At 49.1% G+C, this 21,022-nt stretch overlaps 1 protein-coding gene across 2 annotated transcripts; it reads right to left on the bottom strand.

The window, feature by feature from the left end:
- Positions 1-833: 833 nt before the first annotated feature.
- Positions 834-20,789, bottom strand: CPT2 (carnitine palmitoyltransferase 2). 2 transcript variants are annotated; one of them, XM_044300862.1, is made up of 6 exons: positions 20,767-20,789; positions 16,745-16,925; positions 15,120-15,200; positions 14,914-15,020; positions 11,898-13,202; positions 834-1,953 (listed from the first exon to the last, which is right to left on the bottom strand). In XM_044300862.1, exons 2-6 carry the CDS (start codon positions 16,900-16,902, stop codon positions 1,622-1,624), a joined length of 1,983 nt encoding a protein of 660 aa, XP_044156797.1. In that variant the 5' UTR covers positions 16,903-16,925; positions 20,767-20,789; the 3' UTR covers positions 834-1,621. The 2 variants fall into 2 exon arrangements, with proteins under 2 accessions (XP_044156797.1, XP_044156796.1); XM_044300861.1 differs by lacking the exon at positions 20,767-20,789 and adding an exon at positions 20,672-20,758.
- Between the last annotated feature and the right edge of the window lie 233 nt (positions 20,790-21,022).

The raw sequence follows: 21,022 nt of genomic DNA, 5'->3' as shown, positions 1-21,022 counted from the left end.
GGAGAGTACACCAGGGTATAAGGATAAGGGCACTTACATGGGCTGCAGCAGAGGGGTCAGGCACAATCTCGGATTTAGCTGACGCTTGGGGCTCCATGGTGGCTAAGCAAAACACACCGCCGCTCACAACTTCCCCACTGGGGCTTACCTCCACCTCTGCTGCCGCGCTGCTCCGTTCTTATAAGGGGAACTCAACCCCCCCGGGGGGAGGGAGTCAACCCCTGAGCGCGAGGCCGGGCTTCCAGGCCTCCAGCGCTTGTGCTGGGCGCCGCCATCTTGTTTCCGGCTGCCCGGAAGTGACGTCATGATGATGCGACGACGACGCCGTTCGGAGCGCGCCGCTGAGCCCAGAGCTCCCGGAGGAGAAGCGGCATCAGCGTCCCGCCTGCCGCCGTCCCAGGCAGGTCGGGACAAGCTAGAGAACCCCCGGAGGGGGAGCTAGCGGGGCCGTACGGGACGCCGCCCGACCTGGCCTGAGAGGGGAGTACCGGACCCCCGACCCGACCTGGCCCCCTGGTGCCTAGGTAAGCACCCGATTCTTAGTACTATGACCTGCTTCACTCCTATCCCAGTAGGGACAGGAAGACACTGGAGATTGGAGGGAAGGGGGGGGCTTTTAATCTGTTTCACTTCCTGTCCCAACAGTGATTGGATTGGACATCCTCCCATGTGCTGTCATGGGGGACGTCCTGGAAAGACGTGTTTGCACGCACTATGAAGTAGCGACGCCACGAAGCACAGTATATAAATCATTAGTGATGTCACACTATAGTTATGAGATATGGGGCCGCTGCAATTCCTAATCCAAATCACATGCCAAATAAGGTCAAATCCCTGATGATCCATAATAAAAGTGCTTTACTTTGGTATAGATACCATTCATGGCAATTACATCCTATCATATTCAAAGAAAATCCTAGAAGTAACAACTTTCTCTATGATCAATCTGTATCAGATCAGTAAAAATCTATTACATTTTTACAAGAGGTTTTAAGATTTTGATTGTTCCTATAATTACATCTCTTCGACGCCTTAAAAGGGGTTTTCTGGGATTTTTTTAACTGCTGATTTATCCTCTGGGCCCAACACATGGGACCTCTGCTGATCAGCTGTTTGAGAAAGCTGTAACGCTTCCCTCCGCTTAGCCTAGGTCATGTGATGTCACATTCATTGGTCAAGTCACAGCTCTGCTCCATTGTAAACAGGGCTGAGCTGTGATACCAAGCACAGCCACTATACGGCGCTGTGCTCGGTGAGCTAAGAGACGGCCGTGGCGCTGCTGCGAGTGCCAGTGTCTTCTCAAACAACTGATCAGCGGGGGTATTGCGTGTTGGACCCCCACTAATCAGACACTGATGACTTAACCATTAAAGTAAATCTGAGAAAACCCCTTTTAATGATAATTCAGTATAATACACAAATCACAGATTTTTGTTTATTGTCCCCTAGGCCAAAACCGAATTGCATGTTTTATGCATTTTATATGAAAACTGTATGTCTATGACCACCTCAACCACACGGTACAATCTCAGCTGCGAGTACAGAGGTAGGTATTAAAAAAAAAAAAAAAAAAAAAAAGCAATGTAATCAATCATTCTGTGTCCAGTGGTTGAGGGGTCATCTATTTATTCACACGTTTATCTTCCAATACTTTGAAAATGTCCTCCAAGGATTGATGTACACATTGCACAAACTGCTTAACATCACGAGCCGGGTAGGCCGATACATTGCAACCAATCCAGTCATCATGTACGCCATAGCCAACTCCGAATCCATCTGGGACGACAGGAGCAAAGCCTCCGAGCTGCACGGCTGGGCTGGTCAGCGTGCTGGTAGATAGGACGTTATGATTTATCCGCGCATAGGCTGGATCTTGGAATAGGTCTGGAACATTCATGCCTTTGCCAGCTGCAAGGTATCTTAGAGCAAACAGGTGCCTGTCAAAGCCCTGACCTGCGGAGGATGAAGCAAACAAATAAATGCAATTATAACACTAAAGTGACGTCTGGAAATGTTAGATTAAACACATAAAACCTTCCAAATATTAGAGAGTCCATTTACTTTTGTTGCTAGCCGTACACATAAGATTTCTGTGGGTCGAAGGAGTGCTTGGCCCACAGCCATTTTCTCGGATCTCTTCATACTTAATTATTTTAGCGGGGAGATCGCAATGCACCTCTGACATTAGCTCATTTCCCAGCAGAACAATAGGATCTGCCATGCTAAGAATTTGATTTTTTGTACTCACCGTAAAATCCTTTTTTCGTAGTAGGCATTGGGGGACACAGCACCATGGGTATATGTCCAACTACCACTAGGAGGCAACACTAGACCAAAAAAAAAAAAAGTGTTGGCTCCTCCCCGTTGGGCTATACCTTCTCCACAGACACTAGACAGATCAGTTTGTACCAAAAGCAGTAGGAGAGAGAAGAAGGCAAGGAACCAACAACTCCCGCACCGGGAAAGATCAAGAGACCAGCCCAGAGAAGTGGAAGTAAAAAACATAGGGTGGGATCTGTGTCCCCCCAATGCCTACTACAAGAAAAGGATTTTACGGCGAGTACAAAAAAATCCAATTTTCTCATGCATGGCATTGGGGGACACAGCACCATGGGACGTCCCAAAGCAGTCCCTGAGGGTGGGAAATGAACAGCCATGCGACCTGTTGGGCATACAGGTGCGGGAGAACAATGTGACCCAACAGGAGAAAAGCACGAAATAGACAGGATGCCTCATAACAAGGGAGAAACCCCAAGGAAGCCACAGTGACGACTGCCAGCACCTCAGGACGAATGCCTGGGAGAACGACCCTGCAAGAAGGCGGCAAAGAGGAACACCCAGCTCAGCAGAAGGCTGGAGAGAAAGTAGGACAGCATCGCGTATTGGAGCTACCTAATATTCTAATTGTCTCAGGCGAAAGCACAAACACCCCGAGGCCAAACCCTGACGGGCAAGGGGAGCAGGAAATATGGAATCACCAAAGGCCAAACGAGAGAGGGAAGCCATAGCAAGGCTCACTGTGAAGGGAGCAGGTCTCCCCTCACCGCAAAGCAGGTGAAGAAGTTAAGTGCCCTATTGAGAGGAAAAAAATCCCAAAAGGCGCTAAAGGAAACCGCCAACCCTTGGAACGGGAAGGGGTTGTAAGTAAAAACTAGGAAAAGAGAAAATATAAGACCTGCATCCCCAAACCAAGAGACGAGGAACGAGCCTCTGAACACAAAATATCGCTGAGAAGCACAAGACCAGAGAACTCTGGCCAATCGAAGTGTCAGGGAAAAAAGGGGACCAGATGCAGGCCCAGGAAACCTCAGCAGGGGCACACTGAAGTGAGGGAAGTCATAGCAGGGCTCACATATGAAGGGAGCAGGTCTCCCCTCACCGCGAAGCAGGTGATGAGGTTAAGCGTCCTATTGAAAGGAGAAAACCCCAAAAGGTGCTAAGGGAAAAAAAAAAAAAAAAAAAAAAAAAAAAAAAAAAAAAAAAAAAAATCGCCAACCCTGGAAGGGAGGGCAGGAAGAAAAGAAAAGATAAGCCCTGCATCGCAAAACTAGGAGACGAGGAACGAGCCTCTGAAAACAAAATATCGCTGAGAAGCGCAAGTATCAGGGAGATGCAGGCCCAGGAAAGCTCAGCAGGGACACACTGGACTGAGGGACATGGGAGGAGAAGGAGAGTACTCCCAACAGTCTAAGGAGAAAGGTTCTACAAGCAGAAGTAAGTCCCTTCCGGAGGAGACCATAAGGTGGAAATGCAAACCGTAGCACTAAACCACTCAACACCAGGCACTTGACGTGGAAGGATGGGAAGATAGACACGAATCCCAAGAGGTCCACAAGGCTATTGGAACCCACAAGGGGAACAATCAACCAGGCCCTTCCCAAACAACGATCATACAGAATCTGTGTGGTCAAATGAACGGGGACAAGGAATCCAGAAAGGAGTACCCGCTATGGGCTCACAAGGAACCAGGAACTGAACCACCAGAGGGCAACGAAAACCAGAATATCCAAGAAAAAAATGAAAAAGAACCACCATGGACAACTAGCCATTCTAAGAATAGTGGCTAGCAATCTGCATCCATTGTCCCGGGGAGGGCAAGTACAGCGGCTTGGGTTGTACCACTAAAACAACAGACACCCATATGCATAAGAAATGGCGAAGTCGCTAGAAAAGAAGCGGGAGTGACTACACGAAATGTAGAAACCAGCTGCGACTGACATACAGAAGACTCCCAGGGGGAGAAAGTACCAGACAGGCGCAGACAACAGCAAGGTCCCAGGGGACTGCCCTCTGTTAGATAGTACAACCAAGCAGAGAATATAAAAAAGGTACACCCGGACCCCGAAGGAACTACAGAACCCAGTCCAATGCCAGAGCAATCAGCAGAAAATTCACCTGCAGGCAGGTGTGTGGCGCTCAGTGGTTCTGTCCCTGACTCATCCGGAGGACGTCCAGCGAGGATAATGTCGCTGACCCCAGAAGGATTCCGTGTGGCGGAGGACATCCACTGATGGCCAAAAACTGCTGCAGCGGCCGGTGCCCACCAAGCTACGTACCCCAACAAGGAGAAGATCCAGTGGAGAACACTGTACTCCACCAGGAATGGTCCGCCCTGTAATAGAAAACAATGTGGGTACTCCTTTATAATATGGGGAACGCTGGCCATAGCAACCCTAGCACAAAAACCCACAGCACCTGGCCATGGTGTAGGGAGCGTGGTTGTATGTGGACCACCCACCAGATCAGAACAGCCATATACTGGGTACACCAGAAGTAGCACTAGACCATGGGTGTCAAACATGCGGCCCGCAATGAATATTTTTGCGGCCCGGCAAGTATTTCTGAACATGAGCGCGCTGCTATCGGCACGCTCATGTTCTCTCAGCAGCACGGGGAGAAGGAAGCTGTCCTCCCTCCCCCTGTGCTGCTGCCGCTGCCACCAATGAGAATAGAGGGGGGGGGAGGGGGGGGCGCACTGCGCCACCAATGATTGGACTATTTCCACACAGAGCGGCGCCCAGCACTCACCATTAGTCCTGGGTGCCGCTCCGTTCGCCCGCAGTGCCCCATTACTGTCTCCTCTCCTGCTCCACATGCTGCTCATTACTATCGGAGCAATGGGGAGGAGACATCAGCTTCACTAGTGGGCGTTCCTTCTCCCTGCGCTGCGATTGGACAGCGCTACAGCCAGGAAGAAGGAACGCCCACTAGTGAAGCTGATGTCTCCTCCCATCGCTCCGATAGTAATCAGCAGCATGTGGAGCAGGAGAGGAGACAGTAATGGAGCACTGAAGGCGAACGGAGCGGCGCCCAGGACTAATGGTGAGTGCTGAGACATCGCTGGGCGCCGCTCTGTGTGGCCTGATAGTGAAAGTCAGTCTTTAACACAATACAGGAGGCGGGTGCCGGCAGCAGAATCGCATTGCCGGCACCCTGCCCCTGACAGGGAGCTGCGATCAGAGGCAGTTAACCCCTTAGGTGCCGCACCTGAGGGGTTAACTGCTGATCTGCCAGTACCCGCCTCCTGTATAAAGTGGTAATTTATCATTGGTGGTGCAGTGTGCCCCCCCCCCCCCCCTCAACCCCCCCATCCCATTAAAATCATTGGTGGCACAGTGCGCCAGCCCCTCTCAACCCCCCCAGTATTGAAATCATTGGTGGCAGTGGCCACAGGGACCTCTCCCCTCCCCCTCATTGGTGGTGCAGTGGCAGCTTCTGATCGGAGCCCCAGCTGTGTAAGCCTGGGGCTCCGATCAGTTACCATGGCAGCCAGGACGCTACAGAAGCCCTGGTTGCCATGGTAACATCCCTGATGCTGTGTGCACAAGGCACAGAGCAGCAGGGACAGTGTGAAGTCCTATTCACCCTGATAGAGCTGAATAGGACAAGGGATGAAAGATCCCAGGTTCTCGCCCCTAAGGCTACTTTCACACTTGCGTTCAGAGCGGATCCGTCTGAGACGGATCCGCTCATATAATGCAGACGGTGGATCCGTTCAGAACGGATCCGTCTGCATTATATTGTAAAAAAAATTCTAACTGTGAAAGTAGCCTGAACGGATCCGTCCAGACTTTTACATTGAAAGTCAATGGGGGACGGATCCGTTTGAAGATTGAGCCATATTGTGTCATCTTCAAACGGATCCATCCCCATTGACTTCCATTGTAAGTCTGGACGGATCCGCACGCCTCGGCGTTTTTTTTTTATGCGGCCCACATAAACTTAAATTTTGTTTTTTTGGCCCATGTTAGCCTTTGAGTTTGACATGCTTGCACTAGACCGACAAGGTGGAGGTGGGGGTTGGGAAGGAAGCAAGCACCCAGTAATACAGAAACTGTATGGGCCCCGGATTGCACCATAGGACCTAGCACGTGGGTACTAAAAATACACGCCTAAAACCGAGGTAAAGTGGCTGCATGTTGCACTCTAAGGAGGGTGGAACAAAGCCAAAGCATCCGGGAACGCGACCGCATCTGGAGGGAACAGGTCCTCAACCTGTAAGGTAGAAATACGGCTGTGTAGTGTAGAGATACGACCAGAGGTGCAATGGGTACAGCATCTGGAGATGGTAGAGGTACTAGATTTAAGATCAGAGTGATGTGGCCGCATGGTGCACTCTAGGACCAAAAGAAGTACAACGGCTGCCACGTTAGCAATGGTACCTATATTCCGCTCGGGAAGGGGAAAATAGGGTCGCACAGTACCACAATGAACGACAGGGGCACACCACAATTAAGTAAGTGCAATGGCAACTGACAGAGGCCCACTATTTCACCTAAAAAGAGGGAAACAGGGCCGCATAGTACACCATAGAGCCAGACAGGTGTAACGGCTGCAGCATCGGAGACGGTGCAGGAACTCTACCTAAGCAGGGAGTAAGATGGCTTTTTGCAGCACACTATGATGAGGTGGGTGCAGTGGCCACGGCAATATAAGGTGGCCTCGATATCTCGTCCAGTAAGGGAGAATTAGTGCCGCAAGGTAGACCATAAGGCCAGACAGGAGCAACGGCAACAGCCTCTGGAGATACTGAAGGTACTCTACCTATGAAGGGAACAAGGTGGCAGCCTGGTGCCCACTATAACCAAACAGAGGCAATTGCTACAGCAATTGAGTGGCCTCTATATCTCGCCGGAAAGGGAAAAATAGTGCCGCACGGAACACAATAGAGCCCGCCAGGAATATTGGATACAACATCAGAAGATGGTGTAGGGACTCTACCCATGAAGGGAGCAAGATGACTGGAAACAGACAGGCGCAATTGCTACGGCAATTGAAGGCGGCCTGCATATCTCGCCCAGTAGGGGGAAATAGTGCCGCATGGAAACGCCATAGAGCCAGTCAGGAGTAAGGGCTACAGCATCTGGAGTAGGTGTAGGAACATACCTATGAAAGTAACAAGGCGGCTGGAAACAGACAAGTGTCAACGCCCCGGCAATAAAAACCGGCCTGTATTCTCTGGAACAGGCACTACAAAAGAACCTTTAGAGGCCGAGAAGGGTTACCAACCCTACAAGAGGCGTTTGCCTGAATTATCAGCTTGCCTAGAACATAGCCCCTGGATAGGGTAGGGTAGGTACCACCATGCACGTTTGACTTGACCACACAGAGATTCTGCATGGTGGAAGATCGCCTGATGCTCTGTTCCGAGGAATCGGTGCAGAGGTGTCCCCAGAGGCAACTGACAGAGAAGGCTTCGTCACCAGCCTCAGGCCTGTCCTGGAGCGACCCGAGGATGCCGAGGAGGGGTGGAAGCTAGTTGAGACCCACCAGAGGTTGGTCCGTGGGCTACTCCTTGCATGACCCTGTATCCGAGCGTGAACGAGGCCCATCCTCAGGGAGGACTCGGGGGGGGGGGGGGGCGGCGTGGGGAGACCGCAATTTGTAGGTAGCGCTCCAGCAACTCTGCCAGGGATTGGGCGAGTCAGGCAAGTTTCCCATGGTTCGACACGGAGGGAGCCCATTCAGGGGGGACAAGGCGACCACATGGAAATCTCCGTAGCCAACGGGTGCACGTGAAATACGTGGCGATCCGATAGGGAGGCTGGGAGGGGAGGTCCTCATAGAGCAGCAAGGCTGTCCTATCTGTCCCCGAATGCCACATTCCCAAGAGGTGCTGCAGCAGCATAGAGCAGGTGGCAGGGCTGCAGAAATCGAGGGGGGGGGGGGGAAGGAGCATGGAGAGCAATTCAACCAGAGGCTGCCTACCAGACCCCAGGAACTGTGCAGCGCACCCCAAGCAGGAGATCAGAAGATGGCGACCAGGAGAGAGCAGGAGCCGACAGCCGGAGGAAGAAATGCCCCTCAGAGAGAGCAGGGAACTGGATTGGAAGGCAAGAGCGGCCCCTCCCACGGAGGGGAGGAGACAGAGTAAGCCCGGGAAAAATCGGAAAGTGGGTGGGAAGTTGCGGCCTAGTAGGCGCGAAAAGCCGGGACCTAAATTAGTGGAGCGCGGCCGGAAACGAACGGAGTGCCCCAGAGCTTCCGTGACCAACGGGGGCCAGGGGGAAAGAGTAGCTAAGAAGCGACCCCCAGAGAGGCAAAAATGGAAGGCCAGGGGGCTTCTGGGGCCAGGATTCCCTAGTAGGCCCGAAAAGCCGGGGCCTAAATTAGTGGAGCGCGGCCGAGAACGAACGGCCGCGAAAGTGCCCCAGAGCTGCCGCGACGAACGGGGGCCAGAGAAGTTAAGAAGCGACCCCCAGATAGGAAAAAACGGAAGGCCAGGGGGCTTCTGCGGCCAGGATACAGCCGAGAGACTGAACCACCAGTGTAGGTACCCAGGAATGGAGGAGAGGGGAGAACGCGTGGGAGACCCTAATCTGACATACTCACCCTCAGACGTCTTCAGGCGCAGCAATAACCACCCCCTCGGCGGACTCAACACAGGAACCGTGGGACTGCCGGAATTCCACTGCGGAGGCAGATTAGGGGACTGGGTGGCTGCCAGGTACCCGAGTACGCGCCCGCAGGGGGGCAACTAAAGTGGAACACGATGGAGCCACCCCTGCCGCAGGCTGGAACCTGCAGAGAAGAAAAAAAATTAAAAAGTTGCAGGATGACCTGCACAAAAAGCAGGTCAGGTCTGCCTCCTACAGACACTAGAACAAAATTGGTCTGTCTAGTGCCTGTGGAGAGGGTATAGCCCAACGGGGAGGAGCCAACACTTTTTTGTGTCTAGTGTCGCCTCCTAGTGGTAGTTGAACATATACCCATGGTGCTGTGTCCCCCAATGCCATGCACGAGAAATCCACTTTCCAACAAAGCTTTTGGGTAGGTTCACATTGAGTTTTTTGGAGGGGGTTTTGAGGCAGATTTCCCTTCAGGTTTTTCAGCCAAAGCCGGAAGTGGATTTCAGCAAGAAGATGTGCAAGTCGTTCCTTTATATTTCTGATTCCTTTCAAATCCACTTCTGGCTATGGCTGAAAAACCTACAGGAAAATGTGCCTCAAACACTGCGAGAACATACCCTTTTTAATATTGCATTTTATTATTTTAGACAACCCCAGTTTAAATGCCCTGTAAGACCTCATTGTGCCTCTGAGGTCTATTCTCTTCCCCTCATACTGGGTCCTGTCATGTTCTCCAAGACACTAGACTAAGGGTCCATTCACACGTCCGTAAGTGTTTTGCAGATCCACAAAACACGGACACCAGCAATGTGCATTTCGCAGCCCGCACATCACCAGCACTAAAATAGAAAATGCCTTTTCTTGTCCGCAACTTGCGGACAAGAATAGTAAAAATTTTTTTCGGGAATGGAATTGCGGATCCGGACAGCACATAGTGTGCTGTCCGCATCCGTTCCGGCCCCATTGAAAATTAATGGGTCCGCACCCGTTCCGCATAATGGACCCCAAAACTGATTAGCCTAGTGGCTGTGGAAAGGGTATAGCCCATCTGGGCGGAGCCAACCATTTTGATATCTAGTGTCGCCTCCTAGTGGTAGCTGGGCATATACCCATGGTGCTGTGTCCCCAAATGAATTGAACGAGAAAGGGATTCTAAGAGGAAAGACCCAACAGCAACATGGATAGAACATTTAGATAGCATTTTAGTCTATTTCAGACATTCCATATTTTATTCCCCCCTCAAAAGGGTTTTCGGGGTGTTTAATATTAATGAGCTATTCTCTGAATAGGTCTTCAATATCAGATTGGCAAGAATCCAACTCCCGGCAACCCTGACGATCAGCCATTTGTCTCACTGAAGTATATAACCATCTATTGGATAGCGGCTTGGCTTGATATTGCGGCTCAGCCCTATTCACTTGTACCTAGGCAGGTGAACAATGAATGTGACATCACTGGCCTAGCACTCCGGTGAGCACAGCAGCCTCTTCAAACAACTGTTTGGTAGGGGTGCTGGGAGTCGGAACCCTACCGATCTGACTGATGACCTATCCTGAGGGTAGGCCATCCATATGAAAATCTCAGACTACCCCTTTAAAGGGGTAGTTTGACAGTTTTTAAATTCTCAGGGAGTGGACAGGTTTGTAAAAGAAAGAATCAAGATTAACTCTCCTGCCGAAGGTCCCTCAGTTCCAGTGCAGAGGGTCCAGTCCCAGCCAGATCATAAGTGATGTCACATCCACTGTCCACATGACCGCTCAGCCAATCACCGAGTGGTCATGTGAACAATGGACATGACATCCACTGAGGGAGCGAGTAAAGGCCCCGTTACATGGCCCAATGTAACAAGAGATTGACGGAAAAGAACCATTCCTTCCTGACAATTGCCTGCTCCTCAGTGGAGGAGAAAGCTGAACTTACATGCAGCGATCTCTTCCACCGTATGGGGAGGAGTGAATGCTAATGCCATAGCTTGTCCCCATACAGAATTATTGTTTGCCAGTAGCAGAGGCCGTTTAGACTGCAAGATCTTCTGCTGGCAAATGATGATTTAGGTGACCACAAATCGATGAACAAGTGTTTCGCTTGTAATCGTGGCACCTTTTCACAGGCAGATTAGGGCCCTAAGGGTACTTTCACACTAGCGTTATTCCTTTCCGACACTGAGTTCCGTCCTAGGGGCTCTATACCGGAAAAGAACTGATCAGTTTTAGCCTAATGCATTCTGAATGGAGAGCAATCAGTTCAGGATGCATCAGTTCATCCTTTTTAGGAGGGACATAATACTGCAGTATGCGGTTTTATCTCCGTCCAAACTTCCGGAACACTTGCTGGATCCAGCATTTTTTCCCCATTGAAATGCATTAATGCCGGATCCGGCCCCGAGTGTTCCGGCAAAACGGATCCGGCATTGCGGTCTGCACATGCTCAGACAGCAAAAGTGGAAAAAATAAATAAAATGCCGGATCCGTTTTTCCAGATGACACTTTAGAGATGGATCCTGATCCGTCTGACAAATGCCATCAGTTTGTATGCGTTTTGACGGATCCGGCAGGCAGTTCCAGCGTGCCTGCTGGAATCCTAGGCCGCAAGTGTGAAAGTACCCTTAAAGCTTCTTTCTTTTATGAGCCTGTCTGCATCCCCGAGAATTTTAAAAACTGTCAGACAACCCCCTTTAATCCTCTTAGATTAGTTCTACAGAAGATAAGAAGTGATCCCTTACAGGAACGTTTTTCAACATGTAATACTCTGCAGATTCGGAAGGTGGATTCTTGAAAATGCTAAAAATTCAAGAAGTTAAATGACATCATTTCATATGGCTTGAACATTAAAGCAAGAATGCGCAATTCATTTACATATTACCTGCCAGAGTCCCATTTTATGTCCGATATTGCAGCTCATCCCTAATCAAGTAAATGGAGCTGAACTGCATTACCAGAAGGTCCATGGGGAGACATGCTTCTGTGAAAAATAGAAGATCTTTTTCTTTCTAGTCCTTCAATAGGTGGGTACAAATCTTTACAGCCACCCTGTCTGTATAGTACTCACCCATTGCCGCCTCTTTTGTGAGCTGTCCATGATATTTGGAGCAGTCATGCAGCATTTCCTTAAGCTCTGCTGGAGTATATTTAGAAGGATTCTTCACGAAAGCTTCAGAGCTCTTCTTGGTATAAATGGAAGCAGGACGGATGGTCTCTGTTCGGCCATGTTTAAAGGCTGCCGTGCTACACGACTCATAGGTTGCAGTTGTTTGCCCATACTGCCTTAAGAAGGCCATCTGGAAGGAAAGCTGAGACACGGCATCGGGACTGAGCTTCTGCATCTTCAGGAACTCCTTCCCTCCTCTCTTAAATTCCATGGCCTCAATGGTCAGTGATCCCACTAACGCATCAAACTTCTTCCTAGCCTCAGATACTGCTGCTTTGAGCGAGTCGTCAAGATTAAAGGTAAGTTTCTGTACGGCTTTAGTGGAGTCCACAGCTGCGGGGACGCTCTGAGGAGATACACTGGGCCTCTCTGTGCTGTCCTTGAAAACCTCATTTTGGAATCTGAGAACAGCGACCCCATCTCCCCACGAGTGCTCGAAGTTAATTGCTGCTGTGCCGTCCTCAGTCATGATGATGCTGAACGATTTATCAAACCAGCGGTTCAGGCCGGACCCGTGGAGCATGTTGTGCGACAAGTGAATGCGATCTCTAGTTGGGAATTCATCCAGGCATAAGCAGAACACAGCAGAATCTATTCTCCTCAGAGCCTCTTCGTTGCCATTGTTGAGCAGCTTCTGCCTCACTAGCGCCCATGTATTTCTATTTTCACTTGTCAGATACCCCAATGGGAATTCTGGGGCTGGGCTTGAATCGGACAGGATGTGTTTCAGATGGGCATGGATTTCTGAGGCTTTCACTACGTTTCCGTCTTTATCCAATACATCAAATACATAGAAGTTCCCCTTCCTGAGGACCAGAAGATGTCGGCCTTTCTCATCTGTCATCAGTTCATCTTTGTTCAGCTTTGGAATCCGGGTGGAGTTAAAAAGACGGAAATATTGAGACATGTCTAAGGGGTATGCGTTTACCATGTAGGCGCCGTACCAAGAAAGGGAGGACGGCACAAGTCGGATAAGCTTCCTAAATTTCTGTGTGTCACTTTTGGCAGGATTCAAGTGGAAAATCTCTGGCTCCAAATAGCCGGCACGAATGGTCTTCAGAAAACGCACGGCAGACACCGTCATGTTTGTTGCCCTGAGAAGCTGGTCGTTATACTCTGGCTTTGGATCCGGGGTAAAGGACATGAATGGGTTAAAATTAAGAACAATGGGCTCACGTGCGCATAAGTACATGTCAAACCATGGACCTGCAAGTGAAAGAGAGGAAAGTCATTAGGGGGTCGTCCCAGAATCCAGTGTCTGATCGGTCAGAGGCTGCTGGGACAATCATGAGGATGGGGGGATCCTGTGTCCCCAACTAAACACCCACTCCATTCAATCTCTATTCATGGTACTGATGGATAGTTATGGTTGGTGTGCACCTTCAGGCTCAGGATACATCCAGGGTGCGCTCAGTGAAACCCTTCAAAGACAAAGCAAATACTGCAGCGCTCATCTGTGTAGTCCGTTAAGGGAGGCCCGGATGAAAGACCTGGACAGGGTCAGACAAATCCGCAGATCCAGCTTCCCATAAAAAGAATTCTTTATTTATAGCAGATAAAATCCAAATATCAGTGTAGTCTACGCGTTTCGGACCCTAGACATGTTGGTCCTTCATCATGACCTTTATCTTTTTATGGAAAGCTGGATCTGCTGCTTTTTCAGTGAAACTTGCACCATTTTGCAAGCAAGTTCAGTCAGTTTTGTCTGCCATTGCGTTCAGTTTTTTGCGTGCGTGTTTACAAACAACATTTCTTAGCAACCATTAGTGAAAAACGCATTGCACCCGGACTGCATCCAGGTTACATCCGGATGCAATGCATTTTTCACTGAAACCCCATTTCACTTCTAGGGGGCCAGGGCTGCGTGAAAAACGCTGAATATAGAACATGCTGCGATAACTGATGCATGAAAAAAAAAATATATATGTACACAGATCCACTGAAATGAATGGGTCAGGATTCAGGGCATTCACTTCACGCATCGCACCCACATGAAAAACTCGCTCGTGTGAAAGGGGCCTTAAAGTTGTTTTTTTTCCCTGCCTCTTTGGGCAGACCTGCAAAGAGGAGCACAATTACCTGCTTCCTGGTGATGGCCCCCTGCTCCTTCTCCCCCCGGCTGCTCTGCTTTGCACCTAATATGTTAACTTTTGTTTTGACGCCACTGCAGCGGTGACCTGCTCCCCTCTCGTCACGTGAGCGTCTGACATGACGCAAGGGGAGCAGGTCACCGATGCAGTGTCGACAAATCGGAAGTTTACATCCTGGGAGTGTAGTTGGGCAGCCGAGGCCGGGGAGAGAAAGAGTGAAGAGGTAGTGCAATGAAAAAGGCAAGTATGCTTCATTTCACAGGTTTGCCAACTACTCCCTCCCACAAAAGGTACACAACCCCTTTAAATACTGTAGTCATTTATCTTCTGCAATCAGTTTGGATGAGTGGCAATGTCCATGCTTGACAGCCGCTCCATTCAAAAGATAAAACATGGAAACCCCCCCCCCCCCCCCCCCCCATTTTAATGATGACCTGTTCTCGTCATCAGGTGGGGGTCTGTGATCATACCCCTGCCATTGACACACTTATTTTCTATCTCATGAGTAGGTGATAATTGACATTCTGGGACAACCCCTTTAGGATGAAAGTAAATTCCACTTTTTAACACCATGTCGTTCTAGGTCTAAAATTTGCTATAATTAATTTATTGATGTTCTTTACAGCCATCAGAACTCTAGGTAACCTGCATAGACATAGGGTTGAGGATAAAACTCATACTCTTTACAGTCACCACTAGGGGGAGCTTAGTACATACTGTTTATACATTGAAGTCCATAATAGTCAGTATGCAGCAAGCTACCTTCAGTGGTAACTGCAGGCAGTCCCGATTGTACAAGAAGCTACCAATCCAGTGTGGACTTTTACCGGAGATGTAGCTTGTGTGTTTGTTCTGCTTATCTTGCAGGACGAGCTCCTCGTGCAGCTCTTTGCCCACACCATTCTGGAAGTTACGTGCCAGCTGCTCAGTCTTGCTGAAACATAGAATGGTTATGGTGGTGAAGGTGATCATTTATAAATGTCTATGAAGAATATTATTGGGTAGCAATGCTATCTGGATATTATCCCCATACCTGAACTGTTCATCGTCTAGCAGAGGTCGCTGTGCATTCAAGTATCTCTTTATTGTATCTTCAAGTTTAGGAACCGGTAACCTAAAAAAGACAAGGGAATTTAAGTACATCAATCTGTAGTAATCCACAGCTAATGCAATAAACACAGATATACCAATATACAACAGCCCACATTGTAGACTGTGTACTCAACACCCCTCAATGCTCTTCAAGGGGTTGTGCCATGCAGGGGGCAGACTGGGAACTTAAATGGCATCTGTCAGCAGTTTTGTACCTATGACACCGGCTGACCTGTTACATGTGCGCTTGGCAGCTGAAGACATCTGTGTTGGTCCCATGTTCATATGTGCCCGCATTGCTGAGAAAAATTATGTTTTAATATATGCAAATGATCTTCTAGGAGCAATGGGGGAGTTGCCATTACTCCTAGAGGCTCAGCTCTCTCTGCAACGCCCTCTCCACTTTAATTGACAGGGCCAGTCAGTGAAAACATCATCACACCTGGCCATGTCAAAGTGCAGAGGGAGCGGCAGTTGCAGAGAATCGGGGACTTTAGGTGTAATGGTAACGCCCCCGTTGCTCCTAGAGACTAATTTGCATCTATTGAAACCAAATTTTTCTCAGCAATGCGGGCACATATGAACATGGGACCAACACAGATGCCTTTAGCTGCCAAGTGCACATGTAACAGGTCAGCCAGTGTCATAGGTACAAATCTGCTGACAGATGCCCTTTAAAAAACTAAAAATGGACCCATGTAGACAGGTCCAAATTGACAGAAGGCAGGGCCAACATTACCACGCTGTGACACATAATATCACCCCAGCAGAGCCAAATGCCACAGTACAGCACAATATACTGCCCCAGCAGCACATAATATCTCCCCAGTAACTGCCCCTCAGTGGGGCACTAGTCCTGTCTTCCAACTCCTCATGAATATAGCAGAATTCATGAGTCAGGAGGAAAGCGTCAGATCATTACTTACCGGGCTGGCGGTCCTGAGGAGGGCTCAGGTGAAAGGATAAGTATCTGACTGTAATGGGTCCAACCACTGCGACCTCCACTCACCAAAGGAACAGGGAGCTGAACACCTCCGTATGAATGGAGCTGTAGGCAGAGTATATGTGCTGGCACGCCATTCATTCTCAATGTCACAGCCTCATAGTGAATGAATGAATGGCGCAGCAGTACACATGCTCTGCCTGCTGGTCCACTCATACGGGTGCACGGGGCCCCTGATCTCCTATCAGTCAGACCCCATCATGCTTACAACCTATCCTGTTGGGGTAAATTGATATGTCAAATCTGGTTTACTTTTGCTAATCGGTGGGAATTTGGAGAGTCAGAGCCCCGCGATCGGCAAAATCTTGAAATGCCCTTTTAATGAGAGGTTCCATGGAGATATAAGTATTGCTGCAAAAAAACTATTGTACCTCTCGGGTCAGGTTCACATGGTGCTGATTTTCACAATGAGGTACAATATAAATGAATTAGGGTTTTAACAAACCCTATTCACTTACAGCATAACATTCTAGACATTTTGTGGATTCTCACTCTGGGTGGTCAAACATCACTGCACTACAAGGATGGGCCCCCTTTAAGAAGAAGATATTACAGGTTCTCACCTGGGTAGACTTTTCTGGAAGTGCATGGTTGGGACAATGCTTTTCTGCAAGTATTCAGAGTCACCACTTCCAGAGCTGTATGCCCTGAGCAAGATGGGCCCCGGGGCGCAGGACAAACCCCCTTTCAAGAAGCAGGATTTAGCCAGCAGGCGAGCCATTTCAGCCAACAGAATGGTGAAACCTGGAGAAATACAAAAGTCTGGTGAATGAGTGAAAACCAGGTGAAAGAGGAACAGTGTGGGCTCCATATCCATCAGACAGCTGTGACATATTTTAAGGCCATTAAACGGGTCTTCCAAGATTCGGAAGACAGCGCCATTTTTGCCCATGGGTAACTGAATGGGGCGCAGCTGCAACAGTGGACATGACCCAAGTGCAAAAGTGGTGAAGTGTCTGTATCTAAGCAGACCTTTTTTTTCTAATTCTTGAAAGGGATTCTGTCATGATTTTACCCCTATAGCCCAAACATATGCTCATGTCCGGAGTAATAAGAATAATCCTAAACTGGCCTTATTAAACTTCACTGTGGCTCCATTTGCCCAAAAAAATGGTTTTATAACCTGTGAATCACTCACTTAAGGTGCCCGGCGCATGCGCACTTCGCTCAACGAAGCCGCTGCCAGGAGTCCGCGGCGCATCTGGCTGAGCCTAGTGCGCAGGCGCGGGATCTGGCAGAGGGACGGGTAGGATTACGGAGGTGGCGCTGAGCTATAGAAGGCGGCGCAGAAGACAGCGAAGGCGGCGCTGGGCACCGGGCAGCGAGGGGTGCGGCCGGGCACCCTGTATTAACGGACCTCGCCTTGGGCACCTTAAGTGAGTGATTCACAGGTTATAAAAACCAGTTTTTTGGGCAAATAGAGCCACAGTGAAGTTTAATAAGGCCAGTTTAGAATTATTCTTATTACTCCGGACATATGCATATGTTTAGGCTATAGGGGTAAAATCTCATGACAGAATCCCTTTGAAGACACCTACCATGTTAAGCCTGTATTACACTGCACAATTTTTCGGCAGATAATCGCTAACGAGTGTTCGCATGAACGCTTGTTAGCAATCATCTTGCAGTGTAATACTGCTGCCGATTGCCCGATGAATGAGCAAACGCTCGATCATGGGGCAATCCAAATCTTATGAAATGTAAAAAAATTTATCATTTGCAGGCGGCAGATGGTGGAGTCTATTATAGGGCTAAAACAATTACTCAATAATCGAGTAATTCAACACAAAAAAATCCTCAATGCAAATTTTTTGCATCGAAGATTCATTTGTGCCACGTGACCATGGAGCCGGAGTGAAGTGCTTGCTATTACTCCCAATCCGTGGTCTCCCGCTGGCCCGCAATATTCACCTTTCCAGCAGGGGGCCTCTGGACACTCCACAGCACGTCCATGGTCCCGCGCTGCACTGACCTCCTGATGTATGCACTCCGCGACCTGACGCGCAGCACGGAACAATGGAGTGTCGGCGATACCACTACTGGAAAGGTAAGTTGGTGCGACTAAGGCCGGGCGCCCAAGGTGCACAGCGTCATAGCAACCAATGACGCTGTGCACTCCGGGGGTCGGGGGAGATGATTTCACAAAGGGGGTGGGGGAGAACTGATGGCACTGGGGGGAACTGAAGCACTTGGGCTGAACACACGGGGGAACGAAGGGTGTTGGGGACTAATTAGTTTTTATAAAGGAAAACAGTCTATTAATTCATTTTTTCATATTAGAGTACTCGATTCATTGTAAAAATAATCGATAGAATACTTGATTCCTAAAATAATCGTTTACTGCAGCCCTAGTCTAATAATCTACCTCCGGCAAACCACTCTACAGCATGGGGACGAGCAATGGCATAGTGATCACTCCTCCCCATGCTGCGGAGGAGATCTCTGCATGTAATAGTAGCGGTCTCCTCCGCTAGCAGGCGATTGCCGGTAAGCAAAGCTTCCCTCCCGACAATGGTCTGCCACAGGCTTAGGCCTCTTGCAGACGTCCATATACCCTCTGAGACATACGGTCCGTGAGCGGGCCATATGTCCCGGAGCGGCATTGATCGTGCGCACGATGATCTTAGGAGTACGGGACAATAGCCCCGCGGGCGGCCCGACGTGCACAGCATCATTGTAGTCTATGATGCTGTGCGCACGATCAATGCCGCTTCGGGACATATGGCCCGCTCACGGACCACATGTCTCGGAGGGCATACGGTCGTCTTCAAGAGGTCTTAAAGCTGCCCTAATTTACGCCTCCGCTCTGGGGCATGGTCTGTGCACCATACTTATCAATGCCTTAACACAGAAAGGGAGAGGTATTACAACCAATCCGTTCGCTGCTTTTACTTTCCAAATGGCCTTAAAAATATGACGGCTGGCATCCAACTGGTTGTTATCAGCGACTCCACCACAACCACCAGTTCTCGTTTATGCTAGATTTGATTTTAAAAAAACCTCCCCCGGAATATCATAAAAAAACATGATCATGATTTGTTTTTACATGGGGGATGCGAGTAGTTACTAAATCAGACATGTCGGGAGAGGGGACGGATTCTCTTTAAGACCATAACAAATAAGATCCCTCTCACCTCCACCCATCCCCCACAGTTGCCGCCCTGACATTGCCCGGGCAGCGCCAAGCTGAGGGCATTTCAAGACATTTCCAGTTTGTCTTGACTAGTGTTGAGCGAACTTGTGTTTTAAGTTCGGCGTCTAAAGTTCGAGTTCAGGTTATCGAAGTATCCTGTTGTGGATTCTAAACTCCGTTATGGTCCATGGTAGCGGAATCCATAACGGGATACTTCGATAACCCGAACTTTAGACGCCAAACTTAAAACACAAGTTCGCTCAACACTAGTTTTGACAGGACCCAGAAAGCAGTGGGGACCCGAATAGCATCTGAACAGCAGCGGATGGAGATCGGTGGCGGGGACCATCTCTCCTTCACATTTTAAGCCCCTCTGACAACTACACCTGAAGTGAAGCTCCCACCGAATAGACATCATCAATGGCAAAAAACTTAAAAAATAAAAAAAACACTCCATAAAGGTCTCTGATGGTAATACCTGCGGATTCCGGAAGTAGTAAAATCTGAAAATGTGCACCTCAGACCAAAAAATGATTGAATGGAGTGGTTGTCGCCTACTATTGCCCCATTAAACTCTATGGGAGTCCACGGGACCCCAAATCTTATGATCGGCAGGCCCCCCAAAAATCAGAGACTCTGCCCCTATAAGCATTACCCATATTATGTGCAGACATCATGGAAAAACGTCAACCCTTGATTTGCATTTACATAGTTTGTGCGGCTTTCCATGTCTACGGCACGCTGACAACTACAGCTCTGCACAATCTCACGCTGACAACTACAGCTCTGCACAATCTCACGCTGACAACTACAGCTCTGCACAATCTCACGCTGACAACTACAGCTCTGCACAATCTCACGCTGACAACTACAGCTCTGCACAATCTCACGCTGACAACTACAGCTCTGCACAATCTCACGCTGACAACTACAGCTCTGCACAATCTCACGCTGACAACTACAGCTCTGCACACTCACGCTGTCACGGGGCAACTGCATTTCACGTCGTGTTTTGCAGCTTTCACTATATACACACACACATACATACATACACACAGGGTTTATGTATGCTTATTGCATGCATGACACTTCTATTGAGTTCTATGGGAAGATAATCACAGTTGCACCACATACTTGTGTAGACACTGCATAAAAAATAAAAAAATAAAATAAAATAAAAAGTCACAGACAAAATACAGCGACCATTAAAATCTAACGCAAAATGCACCAGTCCCTGCCCATAGTGAATAATCACAATAGTGACAGGTGTGCACCACCCTTAATCTTCCGACAGGTGCGTTAACAAATTCAACTCCCCAATTCACATTCACGTTTGAGGTCCGGTCTCCCGCCATACCAGGGTGCACGTCCTCCGCTCTGCAAACTGTCACCTCTCTCCTACACAACGTCCCGGTTACCTTTGCCCTACTTCCCTCATCCCCTACGTCTCACCTTTGCCCCTCCCCCGACGTCCTCCCCGGCTTCAAATCAAGGATAGTTGTAACGTAAAATTCTGACCCTCCGGAAACTTTCCTCACAGATGAAGGTTCCGGGAGATAGAAACGCGCACACTCAGATTACAGCGTGAAACCTAAGCGGCTTTCCTTCCAGATAAATCTACGTTTTGATTCAGGAAGCACACCAGCATGGCCAGATAATTATCCATCAGGCAAAGTTCACACACAATGGAAAATAGATACTTTGAATT

This window comes from Bufo gargarizans, chromosome 7, assembly GCF_014858855.1.
Source record: "Bufo gargarizans isolate SCDJY-AF-19 chromosome 7, ASM1485885v1, whole genome shotgun sequence".
Taxonomy (NCBI): Eukaryota; Metazoa; Chordata; class Amphibia; order Anura; family Bufonidae; genus Bufo; species Bufo gargarizans.
The sequence above is the reverse complement of the archived record's forward strand: the minus strand, read 5'-3'. Positions and strand labels throughout refer to the sequence as shown.